This window comes from Gymnodraco acuticeps, unplaced genomic scaffold (assembly GCF_902827175.1).
Source record: "Gymnodraco acuticeps unplaced genomic scaffold, fGymAcu1.1, whole genome shotgun sequence".
Taxonomy (NCBI): domain Eukaryota; kingdom Metazoa; phylum Chordata; class Actinopteri; order Perciformes; family Bathydraconidae; genus Gymnodraco; species Gymnodraco acuticeps.
This window is the reverse complement of record NW_022989778.1, coordinates 1,668,220-1,691,197: the sequence shown is the minus strand read 5'-3', so window position 1 is coordinate 1,691,197 and position 22,978 is coordinate 1,668,220. Positions and strand designations below refer to the sequence as shown.

Genomic DNA, 22,978 nt, shown 5'->3' with positions numbered 1-22,978 from the left:
CGGTAGTACACTTCGGTTCTGTCCAAACAGAACGTGAGCGTTTAGCAGTCTGTCTGAGCGCCTCTCGGTGCTAAACTGATTCATGTTGTTTTTTTAGCCACACGTCCCTTTAAACTAGACTATTTCATCGAATAATGAGTGATAACGATGATATCGAAGTCGATAGTGACGTGAGTATTACTACTTTCAGCTTTTTAAGGATGTTATTTTGACGATTTAGCTAACCTAGCTGCTCAAGCTAGCGTTAGCATGCTAGCTTCTCTGTCTTGGTTAACTGTGTTTAATTTGTCGGGATTCTTATTATATGATACGCTACACTAGCCCTTGTTGCCTCAAAGCTTTATAAACCTGCTATTTTTTTTTAACTTTCTATTGACTTAAGCACTGCAGTACGATTCGCTCAACAATTATGGCTACAATTGTACTTTTTGTTCTGTCTCTTTGCAGGAAGACTCACCGAGATATCACTGTGTGGTGCGTAATGCTGGGGGGGATTTTGTCCAAATGTGGAGTAATGTGTCACTGCTGTTGCAAAGTTAAATTGTCCATCCCATTCTGCTTATTTCTTTTGGTATTTAATGGTTTGGTGGGGTTATATGGTTGAGGTTGAAATAGCTTGAATGATCTGCTGCTTTCTGCCAACATTAGGTTTAAATTCAAATATATGCACAGCAATTTTCTGAAATGTTCTGCAGTATTAAACCATAGTGCATTGTATATTATGTTATATATGTTCATAGGCATCAGTAGTGCATTGCAGGGGTATCCCCCGTCATGTGTGTGCGGCCATAGGGAGACGGTGACACGACATCTATATATAGACCAAAGGTTTACCCTGTTGTTTGTATGTTAGGTTTTCCCCTTGGTTAATATAAAGCTTAATTTTGCTCGGTTGCAGTCGGTTAGTCGCTCAGAATAGGCTCCCCCCGGCGGTTTTACCTCTCGCCACGGGGGTTCCGCTCGTGATCAGGTTTTTTCGCAAATTACACATCTAGGTCATCTCAGTAAAAAGAGAGACGCTTTTTCATGCATACATGATGTTGCAGGGAGAAGGTGTAGAGGGGGGCTTGTTGTGTGTGTGTGCATCTCGGACAGCCTTCGTGTCAGGAAGGTTGCTGCGGGATGTTTTCCTGTGTTGCAGCCAGTGATTAGAGCCATCTTCTCTCTACAGGCCACTGAAGGGCTGGCAGCCTAAATGAATGACGTATAGCTGCATAGCATACGGCGAGAAAAACACCCTCTGCACGACTCGGTTTGATGCACATGCTGCAAAACACGACGCTTTATCTCCAGTCAGATAACCAGAATGTAAACGCCAAAAATAAATATAAAATGTTAGATTATGCATTAGTGCTTTTTAAGATACAAATAGCTTTGTATTGGCTGTTACCCTCCACAAGACCTCAGTCCTCTTCTCTCCTTACCGTGGTTACTTTACCTCCATTGCAGAGCCACACGAGAAACACAAACCTGATTTCAGCTCACTTCGTGTTTTTTTTATTTGATTATCTAAGCTATTATCATAAAATATGTATGTCCTGATGGCTGTTTGTGTCCCTTATAGTCAGCCATATGCGTCCTTCTACACATGCCTTGCCCTAAATGCATTACAATGAAGCCTACAGATCTGCATGTATACAAAATTATAAAATAGAGGAAATATGTAATTGTTATTGACAGCCAACCTAAACCTTCACTTGAGACTTAAGAAACTCAAATACATGAATTGTAAATGAAATGGCAGCTATTGCGATTTCAATATTTTCCCTTTTCAAATCGCAATTTTGATTTAAAGCGAAGTATCTTTCAGCCCGGCGTACAGGATTAGAAATCAAATCTTTAAGGACGAATGATTCCGACAGTTTGTCAACTATTTAGCCTATATATAACAATGTTGTGTCTCCTAGACTTTATAGACATTGCCCTATTCCACGATCCGATTTGGTAAGCATTCAGAATATTAATTTTGCTCAGCAGTTGGGTGAACAAAACAGAAAAGCCCCAAATGTCCATATTTAATCGCCTGAGAGAGACATATTTGAAACTAACAACTCCATTAACGGTCAATAATTAGCAACTTCATCATAGATTACTTTTCTTCAGATTTGTCGGATAATCTTTGTATTGGTCTTTCCAACATTATTATATGTGAGAAAGCTTTCCACGTATATTCACCCACACTGATAGAAGTGTAGGTTTTCCTTCAGTGAGACAGTCATCGGTAGCCGGAGAGCGGCACCCATCGCTCTTTTTCTAAACACCTGCAGCTTTTATGTTATGTGTCATGGTCAGGTATGAATAGAGCGGAGAGAGACGCTCAGCCGGCGCGTCGTCTCTCCGGCAGTCTGCCAAAGGGATCGGTTATATGATGAACTGATAATGGCTGCACTCAGGTAATTGGACACCTGTTTTTCCTGATGCCCGATGTGCTTAACAACTCGGATAGCTCAAAATATCATCATGTAGCCGACGGCACCAGAACATGTCTGCTGAAGTTATTAAGCTAATGTGTTATCAGTGGACATTCACAGGCTATTATTGGCTCTTGTGATTTACATGTAGCCCAGTTTGCTCACTGCCACCAAATTTGATTTTCATATTGCTCTCACGTAATAGACAGCAGCACTCACAAGAAGTCATGTGAGGTTGGAATTTGTAGAGAAAGCTAGGTTTGGGGAGACAACAACATATACTGTATCACACATGTCGTTTATACTGTTGTATCTATAACTGAAGTGTATTAGAGGTGTTTTATATAATCGCACACGCATCTTCAAATCAATAGGAAGGATTTCTTTATGGCAATAATACATCATTTATACATTTTTCATTATTCAGAACCTTCAAATATTAAGTATTTACCAAGCTGGATTAGCCAAAAGCAAAGCACCTGTCTGGTTAATGATTTATCCAAAAGACAATTTACTTTTTCAAAACATCATCTTGTATTTGCATAGGAAATTGGATAAACCATAATCAGAAATGTTGATCATATAAACCAATAATAACTGGTGGTAGTCCACTTAAATCCTGATGCCTCGTGATCCATTTAGTCATAGATGCCTTAACATCAGACACACCTATCTAATGAGTGTCATTTGGTACGTGAAACACAACTCATCCTCTTGCCTCAAATGTGTATTTTATTTTATGAAAGTGTACAGAGATGGCCCACTTCTGCTGTAATACTCTGTTGTGAGAATTCTGTTCAAATGTGAAATTGCTTTTTTCCTAGTAGGATCATTTTGAGTGAAGCCTTTTTATAGAGTGTGTTCACATGAAATCAGCCCGGGCACTTCATGTCCGTAATTGCCTTGTAATTGTATATGGAGCAGCTCCAGAGAGCAGAGCTTGAATACATTTCTGGATCTTAATTACCGTCCTTGAGTAATGATATCATGGACCTTGCCCTACGAAAGAAAATTCAAGACTTAAGATTCAAGGCCTTATTGTCACAAAAGCTAAAGTGTAGTTTTGGCAGTGAAGCTCTTAAGTCCCATGTTTCTCATACAGTGTAACATAAATATATATATGACATAAAACTATACAAATTATGCTAGAAGAAACATAACTAGAAATAAATTAGTGCCAGAGATTGTAAAAAAGGGACCAATGTAAATGTAATGTACAGTAAATGCCGAAATAAATAAACTTTACAGAAGTAAAATAAATAACATAAGCTTAAAACCGAATTTAAATACTGAACATTACGTCACAAACCTCTTAAGTGTTTTGAAGATTGAAGATTCAACTTATGACGTAGTACAGGTACTATGTAACAAAACGTTTTCTCTGCATTTGACCCATCCTGCCATTATGTACGGCGCCCGGGGAGCCGTGTAGGGAACGGTGCCTTGCTCAGGGACACCTCGGTAGCACTTGGTCTTTCCGGGACTTGAACTGGTGACCTTCCCGTTGCCAAGTCCCTATGGACTTCGCCACCACCGCCCTCAGTGTTTTGCGAGTATTGTACAATACAAATAATGCTAGAAGAAACAAAACTAGAAATAAAATAGTGCCAGAGAATGTGAAAAGTGACCGATGTGAAATAAATAACATAAGCTTAAACCCGAATGTTCATTTAAATACTGAACATTAAGAGTTTAAAAAGGCTCAGTTTTAATGGGATGCTCACAAACCTCTTAAGTGTTTTGCGAGTATTGTACGTTAACTAATGTTCTCAATACAACTTGAACATGTTAACATTAAATGCTAAAGAAATAACAAAACAAATGATCTGAAAATACAGAAAAAGGGGATAAAACTGAAGCATTATCTTTAAAAAGGGGTAGTATAATGAATGTCTCCAGCCCTACTCAGGGCTTCAGTGTACTCTCTGTTCACTTGAATCACAATGGCTGCCAGACTTGTAATTGCACATGCCATCAATACCAGTCATGTGTTTGTTTGTGCCAGCGTTAAACGGAGGGAGTGGAGTCTCCTCTCTGAGGCTCTATGTGTGATACGAGGAAGAGGAGGCGGCACGTGCTCCTCAAGGATTTGTTTCTCCTTGCTGGTTTGTGACTCTTGTGCAACAGGAGCAGCTGTCAGCGTGCCAGCCGGAGTACTCTCAAGGCGGGGTGATATGCAGTGAATTCTGATAAACTGGTTTTTATTACGGTTTTAGTTTCATCGTGGTTTTAGTGTTTCAAATTGCAATTTTGATACAGGCCTGCTCAAATGACATGCATTTGATCGAAATCGCAATATTTGAATCGCCGAAAGCTAAATATTTGTTAAAGACTAAATGTGTGTTTTGAATGAAGTATTGTGGAGCTGTAAAGATATACTGGCTTACAAATCATATTGTCCAGGCTTATTAGATTGGACAGAGCTTTATTGTCTCCCATAGGAGAAATTTGTCTTGGGCATCGAGATAATAAACATAAAACATTTAGGACAATCAGTCATAGATACAGAACAGAGATCACATGGCAAAGAAACATACAGGTACAGAACTTTCCCTATTGCACATACATAAATCAAATATTGCCCCTATGCATAGTGTCCGTCATTTGCACATATCCCTATTGTATCCATACCTATTTACACATATTGCACTTTCCCTATTTAACCTTCTCGATTGCACAAACTACTGTAAATATGTATTTAAGTTATTAAAACCGATTTGCTCACATGTCTCAATTGGTCTGGTATTTAGTCTGATTGTTAACCTTGAAGGACTTCCTGTTTCCAAGCATCACTTTAGCGTGTTTTTGTTAGACGTTGAGTCACACTTCACACATTGTCCCTCCCAGAAATCATCCGACACCCCGAAGGCTTGTCTTAACCTGCGCGTTGCCTCACTTGTGGGCTACTTAGTTTTTGTTTGTGTTGATCCTCGGACAAAATGAGTCGGATGATTTAGAGGACAGCTGACGTCACTCCTACCTTCTCTCCAAAGTTCCTGAGGCGATGTCGTGTTCGCTAATAGTTAAACGGCCTTGCTTTGTTGGAGGTGTATGACACGAGATGATCAGTGTTGATTGGGTGCAGGACTTAATGTCTCAGCCTTGTGACGGGGTGGATTAGGACACCATCAGATGTGATTTGGCATTTGTTTGACCTAAAAACAGGTCGACCTACAGCAAAACTGCCTGCCTCTCGTCATGTGATCATGGCAGCCATCTTGTGTATTTACTGTACAATTAGAAAACAAATGTGTGGTGGAAATGTGGGGCCTGTTGGATGCTCATATTATAACCTCTACATGTTACTGGAGATGCATTTTGATTAGGTTAGTTATTTAATTTGGCAAAAGTCGTTAATGCGATAATAAGCTTGAAATGATATGCTTAATATTTGGCACGGTTCAGTGAGGTGTAATGATGACAGCAGAGTAATGTAGGTAGGAAAAGGAAGTGCCTGTAAATCTCCCAAATGCGTATTACATTGTAATCATAAACCACAAAATGCTCAAATAGAACTACTCAAAATATTGTGATCTGCTCTGAAACAAGTCATAAGTCTAGGTGTCATGGAGTCTTTGTGATGTTTAATTCATTCGCCGCGGTCCTCCTCAGCTCATATGAAAGGTTTCTTGACTTTGGCCCGGTCATGAATTTTAACGGCCTCTCCTGTGTGCTCCTGCAGAGAGGGAGGGACAGAAATGCATTGTGGGAAGGGGGGTTTAGGCATGGGCGTAGGAAGCATCCTCAATGTGGGTGGGACAATTTGACAGGGGGTGGGGGCAGGTGGTGGACCTCACCTCCTCTAGGGGGTCCGGGGGGTCATGCTGCACTTTGAGAGCAACATTAGGGGACTACATCTATGGATACATCTCTCATCAACACCCATGTGAAACAGAACTGTAAACAGATTGACTTTTTCTACAAATCACTCCCCTCTTAACCTGTTAGGCCCCAAGCCTGTTTCTCAGGTTTCAGGCTCAAAAATGACATTCCCAGAACAAATGACCATATCTTCCCTTCTAAAAGGGTTAAATGAATAATCTTTTTTCTCAAAGTAATGATAAACCTGTGAGTTGGATGTAGGAAAGTCAGAATCAATATAGATGTTTTTTATTTTAAAGAAAATTCAGATTGAACATGGTAAAAAACTGTAAATTATAGTGTCCGGCCAAAAAATATTTTGTACTTATAGTGAAAACTAACCTTGATGATGGGTTAGTAGACTAAAAGCTTTAGTCATTGCGTCATCGTTTGCGTCATGACGTAACCGCTGCTTCATAAAGCCAAACCGCACGGAAACCCCTCACAGCTGACACCGACAACAACAACAATGGCCGATTGTGCTCCAGCTTCCTCTGTACCTCTTCGGAAGACCAGATTCCCAGCAGGTAGCTGGTCTCTTCAGTGGACCACTGCTGCTTGTTAAGTTTCTCCATCGTTGTGTACAAGCTGGATGAAACGCGGGCTTTTTGTTGTTGTTCAGGAGTTGATCCCCCCCCCCCCCCGCCTCGACGTCAGCGTGACGTATGCGGTGCTTTTGCTCTAGCCGGAACATTTTTGGAGCTTGAAACAAACCGGACTCCGGAGCTAAGAGGCTGCTCCGCTGCGGTGTGAACAGGAAAACCCGGTGCTTTTCAAGCTCCAACTCCGAACCGGCCCTGAAACACCGTTGGTGTGAATGAGGTAACAGTCTGACAGGAGATGACTCTCCCTCCACCTCTTTAATAACAGCGCCTTATATCCTGGTGCTAGTGGAGCGCGCTCGTGAACTGTTAGCGCCGGAGCCTCGCAGCGTGGAAACTGTGGCGCGCATAATTTTACAACTAAAGACACAGCTACACAAAAAACGCAGCATGTGTACGGCTCATGTGTACGGCTCTGAGAATCTGCCTTGGTACAAAGTAGCAGTGAAAACATGGGACGGAGTTTCATTGATTTGGGCATTCTCCCAATAAGCAAGTGGAATGGATTTGATAGTGAAGCACTGACACAACGCTCTACAAAGAGTGGCGAGTGGATAGACCGATTCACGGACTTTCCGCATAGTTGGGGGTCTAAACTAATCATTTTAAAAGGGGGGAGGGGGACTTGTAATATAATGGCTGCGACGCCCATGGGTTTAGGTCACTTTGGAGGTTGTTGGGCTATACAGGGCTCAGGAGGGGGCCACAAGACAAAAGGCTGCATTATACTGAGACTTTTAGTGATGGAAATGAAACTGGTAATAATGACTTTTAAATTGAGTTTTTGTTGGAGGTTTTTTTATGTGAGGCTTCTTGTAGGAAGTGGATGCAGATAATCATGTGACAGAAAATGACTTTTGAGATTATTGATGAGTATATACCGTTTGGTTCTGGTTCTCGTCTAGATCTCTTGGTAGGATATCCCAAACAGTCCGACCGGTTTTAGGGACGCTTGGTGCTCATACTGTCATGCAAAGGGACATATGGCTAGGTCTTTTATTCCACTATTATTCACTCATCACATGTAGTTTGAGCTTTTTCTAGATGCAACATCAGCAGCTACTAACGCAAACACACAGGTTGCACTGTTAGTCTGTCAACACCAGCAGATATGTAGATCTTACCTTTGGGCATTTATAGTATTATGTTCTAGATTCATCGTAAAAAATACAAATATCTGACACTAGCTAATCATTGCTGCTCACATCTGATTACTGTATCTATACTAGCATGGTTTTAATGATTACTACTCCACTGTATAAAGACAGCCATTACAGTGGTGTTGTTGTGAAGGCAGCACAGACCCCCCACCCCCCACTGTGGCTCTGCTGCCGGTCTAAAGGCCGTGTGACTCTTGTCGTTGCAGGCAGACAAAAGGGCACACCACAATGCTCTGGAGCGCAAACGTAGAGATCACATCAAAGACAGCTTTCACAGCCTCCGGGACTCAGTGCCCGCCCTGCAGGGAGAGAAGGTTGGTAAAGCTCAGCCTGCCAGTCCTCCAGGCACACGATGTTCAGGCTCCCATGTAAGACTCTTTTTGAAACTTTTGACATGTCTGAAAGGTGAAGTATGTTGAGTGAATTAACCTGCAAATCATATCAATGCATTTCTGTCATGTGACTAAGCATTTTCTTTCAAATGTGCAGGGATGATTAGTCAAAGTCTAATCAGAATACCTTTGTCTGTCCCACAGAGGGAACTTTACAGCAAGAGCCTGAGATATTGATATTATTTAAGAAGCAGGTCTTTTAAAAATATTTAAGATAAAAGTAGAAATGACACCATTTACAAAATCCAGTGACAGTTATGAGATAGCAGCCAGGTAAGTATTGAAGGTGGAAGTATATACCCGTCAGGTTTATTACAGAGAAGTCAAAGTCAACTGTATTATCAATATCTGTGTGTGGTTCAAACAGGGCGACCCAAATTCTGTTTCTTATCGTCCTAAAGACTCAAATATATTTACAAACATACACAAAAAATATATAAAATAAAAGGCACAACCATAAATATATAAGAATAGCAGTCTGGTAGACTCAAACGGATGATTATATGACAACAGTACAAATAAATACAAGCAGTGCAATAACGGCTAACTACTTTTATAACGTGCGCCAGTGGAGGAAAATAGTTTTAGGGACTGGAGGAGGGCAGATGGCGGCTGAGAGCAGCTTGGCAGCGAGGCAGGAGAAATACTTGGACCAACGACAGGAAGTTATTATGAGGACATTTGTGTTGCTCTCTTCCTGTTTTGTCTCTATGACATTGAGCTGGTTCAGTAACTGCGGGCACAGACTGGCTTATTTTCCTTTAACAGAGCAGTTAATGACTGACGCAGGGGGGGGGCGTTATGAGATGACGTGAGAGATGTTTACCGATCATTTGTAAGAAGTGTTGGGTTACAGCTGCCTCAGTGCAACTCTCTCTCTCTCTCTCTCTCTCTCTTTCCTCTCTCTCTCTCTCTCTCTTTCCTCTCTCTATCTCTATCTCTCTTTTCCTCTCGTCCTATGCCTAATCCTCTCTCTCTCTCCATTCTCTTCCTCTTTCTCTCTTTCTCCGCTCTCCTCTCTCTTTCTCTCCACTCCCTCCTCATCCCTCTCCCTCTCTCTCCTCAGCTGTCTCTCTCTTTCCTCAGAGTCGCCTCTCTCCTCTTTTAACTCGTCTCTCTCTCTCTTCTCGTCTCTTTCGTCTCTCTCTCCTCTTCAATCGTCTTCTTCTCTTCTCTCTCTCATCTTCTTCTCTTCTCTCTCTCTTCTCTCATCTTCTCCTCGTCTCTCTCGCTCTCATCATTCTCGGCTCTCTCTTCTCCTCTCTCGTCTCTCTCTCTCTTCTCTCCTCTAGGCTCTCTCCTCGTCTGATCTCTTCTCTCTCCCTTCTCTCTCTCTCTCTCTCTCTCTCTCTGTACTGCTGTTACAGATCTGCTTCAGGCCAGCATGCAGGGTTTTAATTATTGAGAGAGGGAAACCAATATGAAGAGAATATTTTAGGGCTGGGTGCAAAACCTCAATATTTGACTCTACAGACGGAAATGACTGCATTCAGTAGTTTCAGTTATTGAGTCAATCGGGTAGATTTGAATATCTGCTCAGACAGTTCCCAATATTCAACGGCTTGTGTGTATATATGCACAGTAGCTTCCGTGTAGATATGGAATCTGAAGTTACTGTTTTGAATCCAAATGTTGCCAGCCTAACATATTTTTAGTTTGAGGAATGTCCTTGTCTCTATTAGGAACTTGTTTGGTGAGCATTGACACAATAGCATACTCTTCTTTGGCTCAATACAAATAAATAGAAACATAATTAATATAGCTAGATGCTATTATTAAATGCTCTTTTAATTAACTAGACCCCCAAAACCCCCTTTCTTGTGGGACCTTTTCAGTTTTTCTGTGTCTTTATTGATATTAATATATGAAACTCTTGGCTTTGTGCTGTTGGTCCGACAAAACAAGCTACTAAAATATGTCAGCTTAGGAAATTACTATCAACAGTTAAACTATATTCTAGTCTTCATTAGCCCAAACCACTTCTACTAGAAAACAATCAAACAACTTATTTTAAACAATTCCGTTTTGCATTTAAAAGTTGATGCCGTACTTCCTAAAGGACTACACATGTATGTAATGATATCACAGGTGATGGACTATGTATGTTTACAGAAACTTGCATATTGTACATTTCTATAATTTTTTTTGAATGATACAAACTGCGACAAACACCCTGACAGTAATGTGGGGGGGGGGGGGGGGTCACTCTGAGCGGCTCACAGGTGAACAGCAGTGCAGAACCACACCGTGCTAACCCACATTTCTTCCACAGGCTGCAGTAATGTCGGGCTGTGCAATTAATCTCGATTTTGGTTTGCAACGATTACGAAAACAACGTAATTGAAATAAAAACGATTTATTTGTTATTTTAATTTGTTTTGGTTTTTCAGTTGAATTCTACTTAAAGTTCAGGCTAATCAACTATTTTTTCAATAAATGGATGTTTTCAAAGTAAATGGTTAATCGTTTTTAATAATCGTGATATCAATTATTGACCAAAAATAATCGTGATTATGATTTTTGCCATAATCGCACAGCCCTACAGTAATGTGAAGAAAGCATGCGTATGAATGTCTCTGTGTACGAATGATGTGATAAAAAGTCTATTCCTGCGTCACTGCCTCCATCTCGTGTGTCACTAACAGCCGTTTGCCAAACAGGCGTCTCGGGCTCAAATCCTAGACAAAGCCACAGAGTATATCCAATACATGAGGCGAAAAAATCACACGCACCAGCAGGACATCGACGACCTGAAGAGGCAGAACGCTCTGCTGGAGCAGCAAGGTAACGACTACTGCCCCCCCGACACCGAGGGTACTGTACACACTCTATATCACACACATGAGATATTAAGCTTTTCTGTGGGGTGGATTTTATTCTTAAATTGGGATGAATTTCAATATCTTTCACTTTGATTATACTAATGCTTAAAGCAGGGGTGTCCAAACTACGGCGCGGGGGCTTAAAAAAGTATAATGGAATATGGCCCTCAAATGAAACTTGTGCTCGTCTTATATTGTACTTATTAACTATAAATAATAAATAAACTATACATTTTCCTGTATGTGTCCCTGGGTGAAAAAGGTTTGGACCCCCCTGGCTCAAAGTGACTAATTGTGATGGGCTGCTTTATGGCCTTTCTCACACAATGTTTTTTTAATGCAGGTGGTTCTTTTGTTACTGTATTTAAGATTGCTCCATTGAAAGTGATTCCAGTTTGTTTAAGTGCCATTTTAAGAGTTTTTATTATTGGGATATTCACCATTATTTTGACCAGGACAATCGTGACATGACGTTTTGTATATTCTCCAGCTCCTACAGAACAGATCATTCATTTACTTCAGTCGTGTAATGTGTCCCTGGCCTGCCTTCTGTACGCTCTGAGATCCTGCAGCTCCTGCAGCTCCTGTGTTTCCTCCTCATGGTTTCCTCCTGTGTTTCCTCCTGTGTTTCCTCCTCATGGTTTCCTCCTGTGTTTCCTCCTGTGTTTCCTCCTCATGGTTTCCTCCTGTGTTTCCTCCTCATGGTTTCCTCCTGTGTTTCCTCCTGTGTTTCCTCCTCATGGTTTCCTCCTCATGGTTTCCTCCTGTGTTTCCTCCTGTGTTTCCTCCTGTGTTTCCTCCTGTGTTTCCTCCTCATGGTTTCCTCCTGTGTTTCCTCCTGTGTTTCCTCCTCATGGTTTCCTCCTGTGTTTCCTCCCGTGTTTCCTCCTCATGGTTTCCTCCTGTGTTTCCTCATGGTTTCCTCCTCATGGTTTCCTCCTCATGGTTTCCTCCTGTGTTTCCTCCTCATGGTTTTCTCCTGTGTTTCCTACTGTGTTTCCCTCCTCATGGTTTCATCCTGTGTTTCCTCCTCATGGTTTCATCCTGTGTTTCCTCCTGTGTTTCCTCCTCATGGTTTCCTCCTGTGTTTCCTCCTCTTGGTTTCCTCCTCATGGTTTCCTCCCGGGTTTCCTCCCGTGTTTCCTCCTCATGGTTTCCTCCCATGTTTCCTCCTCATGATTTCCTCCCGTGTTTCCTCCTCATGGTTTCCTCCCGTGTTTCCTCCTCATGGTTTTCCTCCCGTGTTTCCTCCTCATGGTTTCCTCCTGTGTTTCCTCCTCATGGTTTCCTCCTGTGTTTCCTCCTCTTGTGTTTCCTCCTCATGGTTCCATCCTGTGTTTCCTCCTCATGGTTTCCTCCTGTGTTTCCTCATCATGGTTTCCTCCTCATGGTTTCCTCCTGTGTTTCCTCCTCTTGTGTTTCCTCCTGTGTTTCCTCCTCATGGTTTCCTCCTGTGTTTCCTCCTCATGGTTTCCTCCTGTGTTTCCTCCTCTGTGTTTCCTCCTCCTGTGTTTCCTCCTCTTGTGTTTCCTCCTCATGGTTTCCTCCTGTGTTTCCTCCTCATGGTTTCCTCCCGTGTTTCCTCCCGTGTTTCCTCCTCATGGTTTCCTCCCGTGTTTCCTCCTGTGTTTCCTCCTCATGGTTTTCTCCTGTGTTTCCTCCCGTGTTTCCTCCTGTGTTTCCTCCTCATGGTTTTCTCCTGTGTTTCCTCCCGTGTTTCCTCCCGTGTTTCCTCCTCATGGTTTCCTCCCGTGTTTCCTCCTGTGTTTCCTCCTCATGGTGTCCTCCTCTGTGTCTGCAGTGCGTGCTCTGGAGAAGGTGAAGGGCTCTGCTCAGCTCCAGGCCAGCTACTCCTCGTCTGACAGCAGCCTCTACACCAACCCCAAAGGCAGCGCCGTGTCCGCGTTCGACGGCGGCTCGGACTCCAGCTCCGAGTCGGAGGCCGAGGAGCCGCCCAACAGGAAGAAGCTGCGCGTGGAGGCCAGCTAGAGGGGGCGGAGCCATTCAAACATGGCGGTGCACAGAGGAGAGGAAGTGACGCCTTCAAAGCTCTCGAGGCTCATCTCTCCCCCCCCCCCCCGGCCAACAACAAGCCTCCCTCACCGTCCTCCTCCTCCCGTCTCCTCCATCATCTGTGGGTGGGCTCGCTCTGGAGACTCGTGACCTCCTCACGCCGCAAGTATCTCTCCCTCCACCCGACCTATAGGAGGCAGGGAGTCCTTCGGGTGGAGGACGACTGCTTCAGTTCATGTAGAGAGCTTCAGGTTTCTCCCCTCTTTAGGTCTCCCTCGTTGGTAACTCCCCCTCCCCCGCAACATCTACAATCGAACACCCAAAAAGAGGCAGCTTGTCTACTTAAGGACTTGATGCTTTTTATGTACCCTCAATAAGCCCCCCCCCCCTCCCCGGGTGTTTTTTTTGGGCGGTTGAGGGGAGCACCTGGCGTACTCCAAGCACTGCTATATTATATATATTTTTTTGTTTTCTTTGTTATTCTTGAAAAAAAAAAAAGCTGTTTTAGAATTTACACACACACACACACACACACACACACACACACACACACACACACACACCACACACACACACACACACACACACCTAGATGAATTGTCCCAGAGAAGTTTACCTTTTTAAAATAAAAAATGTAGCTTACTTGTTTCCACTAAAGAATGTGAAGACGCTCTGAATCAGTGAGTGAAACCCCCCTCAGGCCCACCGGAGAGCAGAGGCTTTCTGCCTCACACCGTTAACACAAAATTAAAAAAAGAAAAGAAAACATGACTCCTTTGTTGAAATTGATGTTTTGAAGGAGAATATTCCTAAACTTGTATCGTATCTTGTCCTTTAGCTTGAAGTAGTGAATGACTTTAGGTGGCTGAATACGTTAAGCATCTCGTTTTATATATTATAAAAAGCATTGATTGGATGTTTTCGAGTTCTAAAGTATGTTATGAATTTTGTAGTAATCTCACGAGTCATGGGGAAATGCCAATTTGTCACATGTAGTTTTCCTTAAGGGTTTGAAATAGATATTGAATGTCAAAAGGTAGCTCCAGTCTTTTGCAGTACAAGGGAGCGAATAAATTCCCTGTCGATGTGTTGTGCTTTTACATTTAATAAATCAATGTTGCTGAATCCCCCCCCCCCCCCAAGGAAAAAAAGGAAGCATTTTGCGTGTCTAGGAAACGTGTGTGTATGTATATTGTTTCCATTTGATTTCCAGTTAGGAGGGTATAATTAGTGTAAAAATGAGTTTGTTTGTCCGGTTCCATTCCATGGAAATTACAAGTATGTTGTACATACTGCCAACAATTGTCTTGCAAGTTGAGGCCTACCTTTACTATGAGACTATAAAATAAACTATTTTATCCTTTACAATGCTCCCTGTAGTTTTTAAAGGTGCCCTCTTCTGCTCAGTCTCAGGTTCATATCTGTATTGTGTGTCTCTTTGTGACCTGTCTTCATTCTTTAATGTTCAAAAAGCCCTTTATTTTTCTCATACTGCCTGTGCTGCTTCTTTTCACCCTCTGTCTGAAACCAGAGCCCAGCCTGCTCTGATTGGTTAGCTGGCTGGCTCTGTTGTGATTAGTCAACCGCTTGGAGATGTTCCCGCCCCTTAGCCTATCACGTACAATGTATGCTAGCGAATAGAAGCGTGAGTGTACTTTGGGATTTTAGCCCTTGCAGACCATACAAAAAAACCTATATAACACACGACAGGAAATAAAAAAACCCAACAAGTATAATAGCCCTGCACCCCTAACTGTCACACCAACATTTTAAAATGTTTTTTTAATTTCCTGTAGTGTTTTTAAAGGATCCTTGATCGATTAAATGGGTGTCTCACATCTAACTCCAGTTGCCGTTGCTGTGGAATAGCTTTCAGGACGGGTTGTGTTCAGGTACCGCAGGCAAACATAGCTTCAGGTTTTTCTGGTGTTCTGTGATGCTGGCAGGTGTCTATACTAACGACCAAAGGCATAATGTCCCCTTTACGCCTCAGACAACTATTCTCCCCTTACACGGTGTAGCTTTTAACTGTGAAGGGGGAAAACAAACTAGGCCGGGGTTTTTCTTTTGTTCTGGGAGCGACATCCAGCCTTCTCACACTTTGAGTGAATCTGTATTTTCCTACTTCAGGGATGGATTCTCATTTGTGTTTGCTTTAATTTCCTATTTTCAGAAATACTGAGGTTGAGTCAAAAGTTCTAACGGCCCACGCACACCACAAAAAGTAAATCTAAAATGTTTACATGATTTAGTTGTTTCATATTTTATTTACAGAGTAAGCTGATTTATGTTCTGTACGTCTAATTTAAATGGGACTCTTTCAAAGAAACTCCTCTGGAAACCGACTGTTCTTATTTAGCCACGAGGATCCCATTGAGATACAACTTCTCTTAATTATTACACTTTTAAACCAAACTCGAGCAAAAACACTAATTCAATTAATCTGGGAGTTGATTGACAGAGTGCCGAAGATGGAAGTATCAGCTTCTTAAATGTGAGGATTTTTGTCTTATACTGAAAATATTAGGACAAAATGTTGTATTGTTGGTCGCTGTGGATAAAAGGGTTAGCTGAATGAATGGTAATGATCCCAAATAAAAGTTAGTTTAAACATTTATTAAAGGTGGGGTATGTAATTCACTTCAGAAACACTTTTTGTTATATTGGAATGCTCTTAACATCCCGATAGCAATGAATATCTTAAATGCTTAAATTAAAAGCACGACCAATCATCTGAGCCGTCCCAGCTAAAATAACTGAATGGCCTACCTGCCTGTCAGCCTTCCATCTCGTGCACAAATGTATCTCGTGCCCTCATTGGTCATGTGCGCGAGCTGGTTTCTCCAAAATTACATACCCCTCCTTTAACTAATATCAATGCCTCAGAATTTACACTAATTTGTACCAGATAACATGAAACGATGCGCTGTATTTCTTTCACTTCGACAAAATGATTCACACTGTTCCCAGACGAAAATCTCCTCAGATATTAATAATGCTTGTATTAACTGTACAGGTAATTTAAACTCTTGTATCTGTCATGATTTATCTGCCATGTGTCTGAACTCTCAAGATGTAGCACACGCTATAACACCAGGGTTAGTTAAATTAAATTACAATTATTAGTCATTTTAAGATATTATTGTTGGCTTCTTTAGAGTTTTCTGCCACTTTACAGACCTAACAGGTGAATTAAGGTGGTAGTAGTAATCGTTAGTTTAAACCTTTATAAACTAATCCAACTCGTATCAATGCCTCAGAATTGACACGGTAATTTGTACCAGATTACGTTAAAAAAACAAAACCAAGATTTTAGTAATGATGAAATGAATCTCTTTCACTTTATTTAAAAATAATTTAAACGGTTGTATTTGAAGGTCCTGAAGATATCTTAAAGGTCACCTATCATGCTATTTTTAGGCAATAGCATAGGTCTCAGATATATAAAAATATACGGTGGCCCTGAAGTGCAAGACACTACAGCATTTCAGAAAACACCACAGCATTTCACATTGGACGGAAAGGGTATTCCTTTAGGGTGAACACTTCTTGTTTGTGATTGGACAGAGCCAACACCCGACAGCGAAAGATGTCCCAACACATCAGCCGTTAGCACACACTCAGAGCTCACAGCTCCTCATATCTGTTCAGAAACTGGACAAAAGTTAAACATGTACAAACCACAGACTGTCTGTGTCATGGGGAATACAGTCGCTGCTTTATGTATGTCTGTATGACGTTGTGAGTGTGGACGGAGCAGCTACAGGTTAGTTTAGCCCAGTGGTTCTCAAACTTTTTCTGTCAGGCCCCCCCTTTGGAGAAAAAAAAAAAGTCGGGGCCCCCCCCAACACACATAGTCAGGCTCAGTGGCGGCGCCAGAGACTTCTTTTGGGGGTGCTGTGGGGTAGCTTGACGTTTCATAGAGGGTGCTCAAACATTTAGGGTTTCCCATTAATGTACCGGTCGCTACAGTGGAATTTTCTACTGCAACACTCTCCACACGCACATACACAGTGTTCCCGCAACTGTTACAACGAAGGCTCGATAATCAGCTCACGGCATATAGGTGTAAGCAGGGGTAAAGTGCTATTTTTATAGGTGGTGTGTGGATACATTGAGAGCAAAATGAAGAGATCTATGGATACCTCTCAACACCCAGATGAAACGGAACTGTAAACAGATGTACTTTTTCTTTATGGATATTTTACAAATCACCCTTTTAAACTTTTTTTTTTTTTTAATATCATATAGTATTTCATACCTGTTTTCAATTTATTCTCTTATTTTTGTATAACTATAATGATCATATAAATGTGTGCCTCGGAAATAATTGTTTACATTAATGGTGACCAAAACGTTTGAGACCCACTGAGATAACAATGAAAGAGTCCTTTAGTTCACTGAGCCTCTCAGTCTGACAGGAGAGGACTCTCCTCCACTTTGTTGTTGAAAAAACTCCTTATATCCGTTAGCGTAGCTCGCTAGCACCAGAAGCTAAGAACAACGATCTCCGGTACCGGTGCGCTCTCTCTCTCGCGCGCACACAAAATGGCTCGTTCCACACACACAGAGACCCAGACGTAATAGTACTGTACTGTATCATATTATTTTCGAATCAATAATTTTTCAAATTATGATTTTTTTTTTTTTTATTATCTTTTTTTTTTTTTTATATAACCATTTTTCCTCCTGGTCTTTCGCGCCCCCCCTGGCATGCCTCTGCGCCCCCCAGGGGGGGCGCGCCCCACAATTTGAGAACCACTGGTTTAGCCTGATGGATCCGATTCCATTCAGAAAATACGCATTTTAAAAGCTTTTCGCCTGCCGTCTTATCTGCAGACTTGTCAAAGCGTTAATTTATGGTTTTTACTAACCGTTATCAGTATGTAGTTACTTCGGCATCACTTTGAAACGTGTATTACAATTAAATCACGGTCAAATATGTTCATTTTGTTGTAGTTGGTATCTCCCATAGGATTTACATGGAGATACGCCCCGCCCCCTCTCAGCGCGTCTTGTTTGAATGACAGGAGCAAACACAGCTGACAGCCGCGGTGAAACTCGAGCGATTAGAGCGATGCGAATATTGGGTGGTCTACCATAGTATTTACATGGAGATAAGCCCCTTAAAAACCATGAATGAATAAAGCATTAATTCTGTGTTTACTCCGGTCATTCAAACAACATGCTGGAGAGGGGGCGGGCCGTATCTCCATGTAAATCCTATCGGAATCGGATCGATCAGGCTAAACTAACCTGTAGCTGCTCCGTCCACACTCACAACAATGTCATACAGACATAAATAAAGCAGCGACTGTATTCACCATGACGACAGTGTGTTTTTTATATGTTGATCTTTTGTCCAGTTTCTGAACAGATATGAGGAGCTGTGAGCTCTGAGTGTGTGCTAACAGCTAACGGCTGATGTGTTGGGCCAATCGCGAAGCGTAATTTCTTGACTGGCAGCAAAAACAACCAATCACAGCAATGCTTCTATGGCTGGCTCTGTCCAATCACAAACAAGAAGGGTTCTCCCTAAGGAATACCCTTTCCGTCCAATGTGAAATGCTGTTGTGTTTTGTGAAATGCTGTTGTGTTTTCTGAAATGCTGTGGTGTTTTGTGAAATGCTGTGGTGTCTTGCACTTCAGGGCCACCGTAAAAACATGTCTATGAAGTGTTTTGCTCAAAATACCAAACAGATCACCCATTCAAGCCATGCCTCATATCCCTCTATTTCACTTCCTGTTTCAAAAGTGCTGATTTGGGTTTAAAGCTTTACAAAAAAAAGGAGGGGTCTGAGCTCATGCGGGACCCGGCAGCTACTACTGTCTAAACTAAATACTGCGGTGATGAAACGCCATATCATGGATTATCAAGGATCATTTGTGAAACAGTATGGAGCTCAAAGGCTTTCTCTCTTGCCGGTTATACCACAAGGTGAGTTCCTTTTTATTTCCTGCTTCTTCACACACACGGGCCGTTTCTCAATCGCGAGGATACTGGCTTCCAAGCCAATATTTCAACGCTACGTCATCGAGTGCCGCCGAAGGACTGTTCCAATCTCCAGCATACTTGGAATTCCACCGAGGTTTGGGGGAAATTCCGAGGCTGCACATGGGTAGACTTCGCGTCCTTAAAATCCCCACAATGCTTTGTATTGCGCACGGACCAATTTCAAAAACCCTTGCGGAGAATGGCTGAACCGACACAGCACACATTTAAATGTAAGTATGTAGTGGCGTAGAACATGTGTTGGTAAATGTTACTTTGTTGCATTTGTTTGTTATCACCAAAAATGTGTTCCATGAAAGTAAAGCAAGTTCATAATTAGATAGACATCGTGAGGTATTTATTTTCGGTACAGTTTGTTGAAACCGTTAGAGAGAGTGGCACGCTTGTTCCATTCTTCTTCGTTTTCCGAAGCCGTGGCTTGGAAGCATACTTGCTTCGTTTCTGAAGGAAGTGACTTGGAAGTACGCGAATACCAAGCCAGCATCCTCGAGATTGAGAAACGGCCATGCTCTCCAGTACAGGTTAGCTCTGAGTGTTAGCGATGCTAATGTAAACACCGACCATATTACGTCCAAAACAGTCGGGCATTGTTTCTGATAGGGCCGTGGAGCCAGTCTACATTTCCGATATTACGTCATATCGAACCCAAATCTGGATCACCGTTTTTAGAGTTTTGGGTACGGAGGAAAAAGAGAGGGTTTTATTTTCTGACGCTGCGTGAGTCCCCCAACACACCGGGGACCAGGCGCGCCGGATTCATTTTAGAAGTGGGGGGGCCAAAAAAAGTGCGTGTGTATGGCCCAATCCCAAACCACGCCCTACACCTACACACACACCCTCCGTGACGGAGTGAACTCCGTGGAGTGACATATGAGGCTCCCTCCTGTCAGATGGAGGGAGTAAATACAGCAGCAAGCTTTGGGACAAACTCCCCTCTCTCTGGCAGAAACAGGAAATGCGTAACTGTATGTAGGACTAACAACGGTTTCAAATCAGCATCTCTTAGACAACAAATGTAAATGAATAACTCAAATAAAACTCCAAACATCTTTGGTTACTTTTTTGTAAAGCTCTTTTAGTTTTAAACCTGATGTTTATAAGCTTCTTAGTTTTTGCAATAGTCTGTAAATATACACAACTTTATAATAAAATGCACACATTTACCTTTTTCTAGACTAAACACAGGTATGATCCTAAGTTAAATAAATATGAGGTCATCATGAGGTTGTTAACATCGCAATTTATCACTATCGTTTAGTGGGTTTGCAAAGAATGAACCACTCTCTGTTTTTGTACCATTCTGCGTTGAAGTACCTTCTCTTTGCTCAAATAATCTACTAGCGGTCTCCTTTTTTCCGATAGTTAGCTGTACAGCTTTACCCGCCTCAATGTCCCAACAACAAACCTCCATGCAGTCGGAACCAGCCTGTTTCGGTTCAACGGCGGCGGCGGTGGGGGCGGCGGCGGTTTTGACAGTTTCTGCGGCCGCAGAGCTGCTGCTTTTGGGTTCATCTGGCTTCGCTGCTTCTATGATTGAAGAAGGTCCAGGCTCCGGAGATGTGGATGTCAGGGATGTGACCTTCCAGTTGTTACATTTAAGTTTAGATTGACTGTATTAGTTTTCTTCTGCGCTGGTTCTTCTGACATGTTTGCAAGTGTATATATTATTTCTAGGTTAACGGCTGACACACACAGAACAACGTAACAAATAAAGTAAACAACGTAACAAATATACAAATCTAAGCTTTTTTATTGGTTGTAATTTACATGGATACATTTGAATGGTGTGACAATGTCCTATTTAATTGGGTTAAAATGTACATATTCTTCCTGTTATGTCTGCCTGCTTTATTTTACCTAATGCAAAGTTACCTGCTGCTCCATCGAAATCAGTCGCATTGACCCGAAGACATATTTTGATTCCTAGCTTTCTAATGATATCAGGATTGTTTTTGTACTCCAAATATTAAGCAAAATATGTCACATTATATAATGACTGTTACAGAGTCATCATTTTGAGAAAAAGGCCTTTAAAGTTTTCTCTTCTCTGGAATCCATCATTTCTCATCATCAATCATCATGATTGATTATTAGCGGAGCAAATGATCAAAATACTACGGAGGAAAGATATTTTCGTTTGGATTACTGCACTCACGAGAAACACCGGCTGTTGTTATGCCTGCTGTGACGTTAAGCTACTCCGTTCTCCGCTTGTAATTATGCCGTCACAAGCTTCAAAGTTGTAGGCCTATTTATCATCTGAATTTGCCGAAACAAGTTTAATATTCTGAAAGCCAAGACTTTGCTTATTTGAAATCAGATAAAAACAAACTGTAACGGACCCTGCCGTGTTATCTATGATTACTATACACCTTACATTAATAATTTCAGCGGGAGGGAGGGGGGCGGCGCTGAGGAACAGCAGAGTGGCGAGAGCTGTCATCTTCCCTTTACAAGCTTCAAACATGCCTGTAGCTAATGAGATTGAATATAACCAGGGCTGCACATAACTGGTGCGCATGCGCACCTCCGCCAAACAAAGAGCACCGGGTCATTTGAAACAAAGCGCATTTGCGTACCAACATTGAGAGGGAGAGAGGGAGAGAGAAAAGAGAAAATAGAGGAGAGATGAGAGATGAGAGAGAGAGAAGAGAGAGAGAGAGAAGAGAGAGAGAGAGAAAGATATTTGCGAGTTGCATATGAACCATGATATGAACTCAGGGCCGGCCCGTAGCGCTGGCTAGATGTTCGCCTAGGGCGCCAGATCTGGGGAGGTGCTGCGTTCTGGGAGGGAAAAAAACATTTTGACCGTTGGGGCTCATCCTAATTTTCGGCCTTGATGTAACAATATTCACAATTAAGTAAATGTAACACCCTTTTCACCCCGGTTCCACCTTTCATTTGCCCTGTACGATGGGCGCTGTAAGTGATGAAAATGGGGGATGTTGGCTTATCTGGCGCCCGCAGCTCACAGACAAAAAAATGCGAGGGAGAGAGGTACCAGCGCTGTTATTATAATCTGGTGCCGTGCTAGCTGCTCTAACGGAGATAAGAAGAAGATGTTTCTACAATAATGTGGAGGGAGAGTCCTCTCCAGTCAGACTGATAGGCTGATAAGTTAACTACAGCTCAGTGAGGTAAAGGACTCTTAGTCTAAGTTCAAACGGTTTGGTCACAATTTATGTAAACACATATTTCCAAGGCACTCCTTTGTAATTATTGGGATAAACAGGTTTTAAATCATTCCAATGTATACTATAGGACAGTAACCAAAAATATCCTTTAAAACTGGAGAGATAAAAAAAAAAATGCATAAATAAATAAATGTTAAGGTAAAATAAGATATGAATGAACAACACAAATAAAATAAGTTACATTAATTTGTTATTGGCTATGGTAGGCTATTGGTTATGTTCACATACTTATTTGATTACATCCACTTGTCTAAGATGACAACAGAGACTTTCGACCCAAAACCAGCTGTTGACTTGTGGATGCAAGCAGCTAATCGCAGACTCAACCAGAGAGAAAGAAGTAGGCCTACATCATCAGCTACCATGTCTGACAGAGAGGAAGACAGTGAGGAGAACAGTCAGGAGGGTAGTGATGACAGTTTGTAGGATTACTGGTCGTGCTAATGTTGTCTTGTGTTCACCTCTGCATGTGTGTTCTGTGTTCACCTCTGCATGTGTGTTCAGTGCTGT

At 42.0% G+C, this 22,978-nt stretch overlaps 1 protein-coding gene across 4 annotated transcripts; it reads left to right on the top strand.

Annotated features, from left to right (window-relative positions):
- Nucleotides 1-14,626, top strand: max (myc associated factor X). Of its 4 annotated transcripts, none has more exons than XM_034220940.1 (5): nucleotides 1-170; nucleotides 448-474; nucleotides 8,241-8,402; nucleotides 11,087-11,210; nucleotides 13,050-14,626. In XM_034220940.1, the coding sequence occupies exons 1-5, from the start codon at nucleotides 135-137 to the stop codon at nucleotides 13,235-13,237; spliced, it is 537 nt and encodes a 178-aa protein (XP_034076831.1). In that variant the 5' UTR covers nucleotides 1-134; the 3' UTR covers nucleotides 13,238-14,626. The 4 variants fall into 4 exon arrangements, with proteins under 4 accessions (XP_034076831.1, XP_034076815.1, XP_034076840.1 ...); XM_034220924.1 differs by having other exon boundaries at nucleotides 11,087-11,240; XM_034220949.1 differs by lacking the exon at nucleotides 448-474.
- Nucleotides 14,627-22,978: the final 8,352 nt, after the last annotated feature.

Coding starts and splice junctions, on each gene's coding strand:
- max (XM_034220924.1), top strand. CDS start 135: ATGAGTGATAACGATGATATCGAAGTCGATAGTGAC. Junction 171..447: donor ATATCGAAGTCGATAGTGAC/GTGAGTATTACT, acceptor GTCTCTTTGCAG/GAAGACTCACCGAGATATCA. Junction 475..8,240: donor CACCGAGATATCACTGTGTG/GTGCGTAATGCT, acceptor TTGTCGTTGCAG/GCAGACAAAAGGGCACACCA.